At 57.1% G+C, this 8,709-nt stretch overlaps 3 protein-coding genes across 3 annotated transcripts in view; 1 reads left to right on the top strand and 2 right to left on the bottom strand.

The window, feature by feature from the left end:
- The window catches only part of VTJ04DRAFT_3012 (uncharacterized protein), a gene marked incomplete at both ends in the record, with an annotated part of 1,705 nt that extends 812 nt beyond the window's left edge, over positions 1-893 (bottom strand). Inside the window, 3 exons of the mRNA XM_069360866.1 lie at positions 18-299; positions 425-670; positions 837-893. Coding sequence (XP_069221533.1) covers positions 18-299; positions 425-670; positions 837-893 — 585 coding nt within the window. The remainder of the gene's footprint in view (positions 1-17; positions 300-424; positions 671-836) is intronic.
- Positions 894-1,471: 578 nt separating this feature from the next.
- VTJ04DRAFT_3011 (uncharacterized protein) lies at positions 1,472-4,961 on the bottom strand (the record flags this gene model as incomplete). Its single annotated transcript, XM_069360865.1, has 3 exons — positions 1,472-2,236; positions 2,294-4,462; positions 4,533-4,961. 3 exons carry the CDS (start codon positions 4,959-4,961, stop codon positions 1,472-1,474), a joined length of 3,363 nt encoding a protein of 1,120 aa, XP_069221532.1.
- A 795-nt stretch (positions 4,962-5,756) lies between these two features.
- Positions 5,757-7,209, top strand: VTJ04DRAFT_3010 (uncharacterized protein; the record flags this gene model as incomplete). Its single annotated transcript, XM_069360864.1, has 6 exons — positions 5,757-5,884; positions 5,961-6,034; positions 6,141-6,379; positions 6,451-6,826; positions 6,885-6,929; positions 7,052-7,209. 6 exons carry the CDS (start codon positions 5,757-5,759, stop codon positions 7,207-7,209), a joined length of 1,020 nt encoding a protein of 339 aa, XP_069221531.1.
- Between the last annotated feature and the right edge of the window lie 1,500 nt (positions 7,210-8,709).

The following is an 8,709-nucleotide window of genomic DNA, read 5'->3' as shown; positions in this document are numbered from 1 at the left end:
GCGGCCGCGGCGTGCACCTTGAAGCCGTAGACGCGGGGGATGTAGCGCTCGGCGCTCTTGGCGGGGACCAGGGCCGGGTAGACCTGGAAGAGGATGTTGTGGAAGCTGGTGCCGAAGTAGGCGCCGTCAATGGAGGCGTGGCGCGACGACTTGGGGTTGTACGTGTCCTCGCAGCGGGCGCAGTAGAGCTTGACGGGCTTGACGTTGGGCACGTCGGACAGGCCCATGGGAAGGAGCGGGTGCGAGTTGCACATGACGCGCGGGCATTTGCCGAAGTCGCCTTTCTTGTACTTTTCCAGCTGTTTGGAGAGGAAGAAGGGTTGTTAGCTTTTGCGAGACCGGGGGAAACAGGAAACAGGGTATCAAGCTTGGGATTGGAATGGTATGACGCAAAGTTGGCATTAAGTAAAGAAGAGAAGCATACCATCTTAGCCAAGCCCCTAGTCGTAACGATATACCGGGCGTGGACGAGGCCGTACAGGTGGCGGGCCGACTTCTCGATGGTCTCGCGCATCTCGTCGTCGCAGTCGAGGTCGAACATGTCGGTCACGAGGTCCAGTGCATATTGGTAGTACTGGACCTCGGTGTTGAGGCCCGTCAGGTTGAAGCGGTCCGTAAGATACTCCTCGTCAATCTCGCAGAAGTACTCATTGCCGCGCAGCGAGATGAACTGTAGGCGGAATGGGGTAAACATGTTAGCCGCGGCCTGTTGAACTCCTTGATTGGGAAGTATGGGGTGTTGGGGAAGGGGAAGGCAGGAAAGAAAGGTGTTTTGGTGTCATGAGAAGGATAAGGACAAGACAAGACAAGCACAAGGACAAGCAAAGCAAACGTACCCAATCCCTCCAGTAGCTGGTATAGTCGCTCTCCGTCTCGGTGCCGTAGTCATCCATGTTGGATATCGAAGTTCAAAGAGGAGGTCGCGGTAGATCCGGATGTGAAGCTCGCTGTGGATGGATGGGTGGTTGGAGCTTGGGTGGCTGGTTCAAGAGACAACTCCAAGGGAGACCAGAACAGTGCCGGGAAATCGAGATGCGGTGTTGACGGTTGTTGAAGATCTCAGGGGTTCTTGTGTTGGCGGGTCAATGCAATAGTCATATCCTTTGGAGATGGCGGGGCTGGCGGATGGCAGAATGGCGGGCAGTTCCAGGTTTCGTGCTGTGGCCCACAGCCGACGGTTGATGAGCCAAGTTTCTGTGCAGCCGATGGAAATCTGGCGCCGCGCCGGAAGTGGGGATGCTTGCTTCCCGACCTTCCGCACTGTACAGAACACTGTATGTTGCGTGGTGTCGGTTGCCTTCGAGGCGGGAATACACAGTGTCAAAATGGAATCCAACTTGAAGATACTAACGGCCACAACATGGACGCTCATGAAAAGAATGATGGAACTTGGCTGTTGAGCCAAAGGGTATATTAAACATGTGTTCATATCCTAACTGCATTCCCAATCTTCTATCCCCATCCCTCTATCTCATATCTCCGACCTGGCATTGCTCGTAAACGACCCGGCATCGCTCCCCGTCCCAGATCGACCTCCTTCAACGCCCGAATCACTCCCCTGAATCACCCCCAGCCCGCGAACAAGCGACGGAAACGGGTTCCCGCCAGAAGGTATCTCCAGCCTCGACGACGACGAATACCCATTCCTTCCCGCCGGCACCGCCCCTTCCTCCAGCCCGGCACCGCCTCCCAGCCTCGCTTTGGCCAACTCCATCGCCTCGCGCAAAGTATCCCCCGTCTCGTCCAGCGCCGCCAAGAACCTCGCCAGCTCCTTGCACAAATCCCACTGCTCCTCCTGCATCGCCTTCGCGAGCAGCCTCACGCTCTGCTCGCTCGCCGTCGCGAGCTCGTCAAACGTGTGCAGCACCAGCAGGTACCCGCCCGCCGTCTTGAGGTTCCCGCGCTGCAGGCTCTCCTCGAACAGCTCTTGCGCCGGCGGCAGGTACGCAAACAGCGTGCGCCACGAGCGCACCTCCGTCTTGCGCGTGCACTGCACCACGATGTCGAGGTACTGGCGGAAGGACGAGAGCAGGGAGAGCACGCGCGGCAGGATGGCCTGTTCGGGCGCCGGGGTGGGGTTGGCGTCCACTTCTTCGTCGAGGACGTGGTGGAGCAGGATCTCGAGGCCGTGGGCAAAGTACTCGAGGTGTTCGTACTGCTGCGCGAGCTGGAGGGCTTCGGCCGAGCGGTTGGCGGTGAGGTGGAAGCGGAGGATGTCGGGGAGGAAGAGATGTGTCTGTGGCGAGAGTCAGTCTTGTTGCTTGTTGACAACCGAACACAGAGGCAGACATACCCTGATAGAAAACCGAAAGAACGAAAAGTTAATATCGCGCCGCTGGATGAGGTCCGGTTCCACTCCCAACACAATCGCCTTCGGCAGCACGACGGACAACGGATAAAAATCTATCGGAACTGACACCAACGCAGGCAGCTCTCGGGACGCCTCCTCTCCAGATATCGCCTTCATGACCGGGTCCATGTCCGGCCACGCCTTCAGCTCTGCGCCGTCAAAGAACCACAGCGAATCGTCTAGCGCTCCGGAACCACCTCCGTCCGGGCCGGGCAAGAGTCGCGGCGGTGCGGTATCGTGAGTGTACGGCCGGTCTCTCATATTGAGGTAATACTCCACATTGTGCGCAATGACGCGCATGTCGTATTTGAGCGTCCCTTCGCCGAAGGATGGCCGCAGCAGAACCAGCTTCCCGTCGACTAAAAACAAAACCGAGGCGTGAGCGACATCTTGAGTCGGATCGCCCTCGAGGAGCTGGTGCTCAGGCAGGATCCAGCTGAGGCCACGCACTCTCGCCGGCGACCTGACGATGCCGTGGAAGGCGATGTGGCCCACCTCGACGAGCTTGACCGAACCGGGACCGGGGGTGAAGATGTAGTGGTAAAGCAGGTTATCATACGTGTACGCCAGCAACGAGTCCTCGCCGGTGACGGTGATCAGGACAACGGGCGCCGCCATCGGTTGTGTGAAGGCCACGGTGCCATCCAGTGCTGACTCGCGAGAGTAGAGGCGCAGCTCAAAGGACCTGTTGGCCTCTACAGCAGCGACGAGGATGTTCTGATACCAGCACATGCCGCCCCTGACTTGGAACTCGTTCTCAAGCACGTCGTTGGTGAACGTCTTCCACCGCCCGCTGCTGACGCTGTAATGCGCCAACCCGCGCCTGCCAGCCACAGCAACATATCTGCCATCCGGCGAAATGGCGGTGCATCGAACAGGCCATTGATTCCAAAGGTAGGTGGACGGGATCCGAGCTGTATGCCATAGAGCGGGTTCGGCGGAGACGGCCGTCAGGTCAGGAACGTCATACCCGCGATATACCATGATGCTCGAAGTGCTCTGCAGCACGGTCCGGAACAGGTTGGCATGATTGTAGCAACCGGTGACGGCGCTGCGGGCCATCTCCAGCAGCCAGACCGCTTCGTGCTCCCTGCCTGTCAGGAGGAGGTCGCAGGACCCGCCGACCCAGGCAGCATCGCTGGTGCCCGAGATCCATTCCTCGCCGTTGGTCGCCGCAATGGCCTGGTCCGCGTGGAAGGTTGTGCTCAGCAGTTTGCCGTACACGCTCCAGCTGGCCCATCCCTTTTCGAAGCCGGCGAAGAGGCAGTAGCCATCGGGAGAATAGGACATCGTAGTAAGGCGGCCAGTAACGGAGAGCGATGCCGGGAGACTGTGGATGTGAGACGGCGGGATGTTGCCTGAGTAGTCCTTGGCCGAGTAGACACGAATTGTGCCATCTGCGCAGCCGACAGCGATCAGTGAGAACCTCGCGTTCACCACGCACCGCACTGCAAACTCCCCGTCGTTCTGGGGCGTATGGAAGCAGTGACCCTTGAACAGCTTTTTGGGGTCCGCCGGCTCGCCGGAACTACCCCCATGTTTGAGCCGCTGCACCGCGTATGCCCTTCCGTCGCTGGTAACCCACGTTGACAAATTCATGGGCCTGTCGTGTGTCATCTCCTTAACCGTGACCTTCTTTTCCAACCAGCCCATGCGGCTGAGCAGCTCGGTGCTCGTCTGGCTTCCTGAGCTATCAGGAGTCCAGCGGATGCACTGAACGGCGGCAGGCTTGCGCGTCGCCACGATCAGCTCGTCGTCCAAAGCCAACGCGCACTCAATCCCCGCATCCACCTTGATCACCATTTTGAAGCGGATGCTGACATCCCTGACTCCCGGCCCTTCCCCTGGACCCCATAATATCTGATCGGGCGCAACATGGCCGGGCTCCCCGGCATGGCTTTGGCGTCTGCGCTGGACGTTGGTGTGATTGGGAAAGTGGGGTCGGTAAATGCGCGTGTCGGGATCGGTGGCCAGAGTGTAGGTTATCATGAAGCCCGAGCTCGTGTGTATGACCAGAATGGCCGAGTCGGGGCGGAGGAGCAGATTGATGTTGGTGCCGTAGGCATCGAGGGAGGCTTTGGAGCGGACAACGACGGCAAGAACGACGGTTGGCTAAGTTTGAGACGTGTCAGGCCGGGTGGGAACATATTTGTCAGGGATTTCTTCTGGATTGATGCCGTACCTTTGTCTGCCATATGGTCAGGGTTGTTGCTGTGATGACGGCAAAGATATGGCCAGCCCGTGCTACTCGAAGGGCCAGGATGGGCTCGTTCAAAGGAAGGTTGGCAGCCGATGGCCCCGACGGAGGGCGAACGGCGTTGTCATCATCGTCTTCCACATCCTCCTCATCCTCTTCGTCACTATACTCTTGTTCGACGGGCTTGATCCCCGGGGTTACTGGCGTAATGGGTGTCACCGGGGAAAGGGGGTTGTCTTGGTGAGGCCCAGGGGCAGGCGAAAGAAGCGAAGCACCGTCGGGTTGCTGGTCTGGTCGCTGGTCTGGCTGCTGGCGACTGGAAGGAAGGCCATCGTGCGAGATGGTTGGGACAGGACCCAGCTGGCGGGAGGCGCTCGTGGCATAGATGCGCGGCGTTCCAAGGGGCCAGTACATGGCTCGTCTGAAGCCGGAGCCTTCACGGCGGCTTCATGCGCACGTCGGCAACGCAGGTCAGGGATGGAGTGGTTGCTTTGGGTCAATTCATGTTCGGGCTGTGGCTCCGGGTCCGGTGTCGTTAGTTGGTTTGAATTGGCCCTTGGATGTGTCGGTATGGTGGTGAATGTTTACCAGGGACGTCGTATTGGTTGACGTTGACGTTGAAGTTGCCCGATAGGAGGCGGGACGTGATGGAGATGCCACCTCCGCGATGCAGGTTGCCGGATGCGAACAACCCGTTGGGCGCCCACTGCATGCTCCAGCAGGTTTAGCGGGTTGCAAGGGCCCGTAGTTCAGGGCGGCAGGTTCCGACAGCGGACCAGGGACAGTGTGCTTGGCACTGATGAGAGATGCTCCTTCGCTGGAAGTTCACCTCATCAAGTGTTGGTGCATCCCATCTCATTTGCAATCAAGTCATTCATTCCATTCATCAACAATCAACAAACAAAACCTGGAACTTGAAGTCGAAGCTCAATTCAGCACTTCGCACAATTTCACAACAGAACTCGACTATCACGGCAGGTCTTTGTAGTTGAGCTCAGTACACTCCAGGCGGTTCCAACCTTCGATTGTCAACAGCCTCTTCGACCTTCATCTAAGTCGTGTCATTTGTTTGCCCGACACCGCCGGCACTCAGATCTTTGACCTCCAGGATCAACATCTTGATTCTCCGCGTAAGCAATATCAAGCAGTCCAGCCAACGCAACCTCAACCTTCTCTGCAAGGGGATAATCCCACCAGTTACTCGTCCACATGGCGCCGTCAACGCGACCAAGGCATACCCGCATCCCCAAGGACAAGTTCTCTGTCTACTTTGGCAATCTCAAAGCCCAGCCATACAACGACTCGGTTCCTGGCCGTGGTGCAACATCTCATCAAAAGTGCGTGCCGGAGTCCCCGATGTGTTTGGTTGATCAAAAAGGGGCCCCGAGCCCGCTGACCAGAACAACGCTGCAGTCTACGATCCATTGCTTGGAACCCTCTTGGCACGCTCATCGCAACCGGCTCGTCAGATAAGACATTGCGAGTCTGTAAGTGCCAATCCCTTGGCATTATCCCATCCGCGGCGCGAAGCCGGCATCGCCGCGCCCTCCTTTCCTTCCACTCGAGCCCCTGCTCACATCTACTGCCCGGTAGGGAATCCGGAGAAGCCCAATGTACGGTTCTCGACAGAACTGAAGGGCCACTTGGCCGGCATTGAGAAGATAGCCTTCAATCCTGTCAAGGATGCAGAACTTTGCAGCGTCAGCAATGACGGTGTCGTCAAGTTCTGGGATGTGCGGACAAAAGCCTGCGTCAACGAGGTGAAGGGCCTCGGCAGCTCTCACACCCTAGCTTGGGCGCCTGACGGCTCGTCTTTGCTTGTAGGAAACAAGGTAGGTGGTAGGCTCGCGGGTTGTGTTGGTTCATTGTCCCGACCTGGTTGCACTGACGGTGCCGTTTCTAGCGTGGCGAGCTCTTCCAAATATCCCCAACCAAGTCTGCACCTATCTCGTCTCATAAGCTATCCGGAGATGCCAACCAGATGGCCTTCTGCTGGAGCGGTCAGAAAGTGTTTGTCCCGACAGGCGAAGGTACCATCCGTATCCTCTCATACCCCGACCTGGAACCCGTCTTCCACGTCAACCACGCCGTCAAGGAGGGCGAATCGAATGAGTTTGTGCTCAAGGGTCACACGGCGGCCTGCCTCACGGCCGAGATGTCTCCCACCGGACGCTATGTCGCCACCGGAGGTGCGGATTCTATCATTGCCCTCTTCGACACCAAGGACTGGATATGCCAGCGCACCGTCTCTCGGATGGTGGGCCCCGTCAAAAGCATAAGTGAGGCGCTGCTCCGGCCCCCGTGGCGTAGTTAAGCTTAATGCTGATCTAATTTTAGGCTTCTCCTTCGACGGCACCTACTTGGTGGGAGGTTGCGGAGAAGGTATGTTTGTTGAACTATGTTTGGCTAAGAATGCCTTACCATTGTTTGCCCTCTGAGACGATAGGGCTGAAGGAGAGCACGTTTTTGTGCTGACTTGAACCCTCCCCCCGAGGGAAAAATAGGAACTGGATTGGAAGTCACCCATACCGAAACAGGCGAACATGTCCACACCTTCAAGACGGCGGGCCCCTGCGAAACGGTGGCTTGGGCTCCAACGAGGTACTGTCTTGCGTACAGCGACCTCGGCGTTCTTCGTATCATCGACGTGGATAGGAAGTAGAAGCGGCCACGCCATACACTGTCACAGGACGGTCCTGGCTGGAGTCTGATACACGGCTGGACGACTCGGGCGTCACGCATGGTTTCAAGGACCAGACGGTCATGTCCGTCGACAGGGCATGGCCTACTATGTATGGATGGACGAAAGAGGCGTCATTTTAGGCGCGCCAGCTCGGGATGTGATTGGCCTTGGATGGCCGTTTCAACGATCCTCAAACCATTGTTTATACAATACGGGCAGTTCGGAGGATATTCCGCGCTTGGGCTTGGCCATGCCCATGCTGGCGGCGGCGGCGAACGGCGGTGATCCAGCCTTTCGACATCTGGACTGGTTTTGCTGGGGAAGTTGCTGTCACTCAGACGTTGTCGTGTGCTCAGTAATCAGCTCGGAGGAACTTCAGTCCGAATGGTCGCCCACGCACTGCCAGAGTTTCACTTCAACTGTGGCTGTGCGGCTCTTCCCGCGTGGGTTTCCAAGACACGGGTTAATATCGCACGGCTATGTGTGGAGTGCGACTGCACGTGGAGAGAGAATCAGGTTTGATAGCGACTGCTGCTGCTACTGCGGTCAATATTGGATGTTTACAAGGGAACAGAGTTGTCGTTGAGTAAGATACTGTATAGACCCCATCACCTCGCTTGGGCCGGGATGCAACGTCAGAGCCAAAACACAAACAACAAGTGTCAGGTACGCAGTACATACGTATGTACTGTACTTACATAGATCGGGACCTCTAAGTGTAACAAGGTTGTTGTTTGTTCTAAGAAAACTTGCGGCGTTGAAGAATATCCACAATTTCGATCGGCCTCATCCGTTCACAGCCAACAATTCGCCGAGCTTGTATAGATAGTATGCCGGGCCGAAGAGGCAAGAGATATCCTCGAACAATTATCGTAGGCCGTTCGTAGGATGGCAAATGAAATGACATCTCGACCAATACGTAGCACCCAAGACCCGCTGATCGTCTGAGGACACCTCCGTCCAAACTGCCCTGTGAAACGGGGCAAATGACGACAAACAGCAAGGAGAACAGTAGTAAGGCTAGTGGGCCCTGGAAGAAGGCTATGCGACCTATTAATAATCCATCTACTGTGTATGTCTACTCCTGAATATGTCCCTCGAAGCTGGGGGCGAGAAGGCAGCTGGGACGCTGGTGATGAACAAATGAGGAAAACGCTGGACAGCTTTCTTGATTCATCAGGGTCCAGTCAGACGGTCTCGTCAATGCGACCCTGACACTGAGACGGGCGGTCGGTGACGGTGACAGGCAGCACAGCACATGTGCTCGGGTTTCTTTGCCGATCTTGATCGCCAGCCCTGGTAGCCCTTGTAGCAAAAGTCCCCATTCCTTCAAACTGAGCAAACAGGTCATCATCCAGGGGATGGGATGGATGCGAGTCACTCGGCGTCAGGCTACACTGGCTACGCATCTTCACTGGTCTGGCACTGAGCAGATCACTCACCATAGGTAGCTCAAGGCTGCGGCACATACGCTTGGCT

The sequence above is a fragment of the Mycothermus thermophilus genome (assembly GCF_041956435.1).
Source record: "Mycothermus thermophilus strain CBS 625.91 unplaced genomic scaffold VTJ04scaffold_2, whole genome shotgun sequence".
NCBI lineage: Eukaryota > Fungi > Ascomycota > Sordariomycetes > Sordariales > Chaetomiaceae > Mycothermus > Mycothermus thermophilus.
This window is presented reverse-complemented; position numbering and strand designations above follow the sequence as displayed.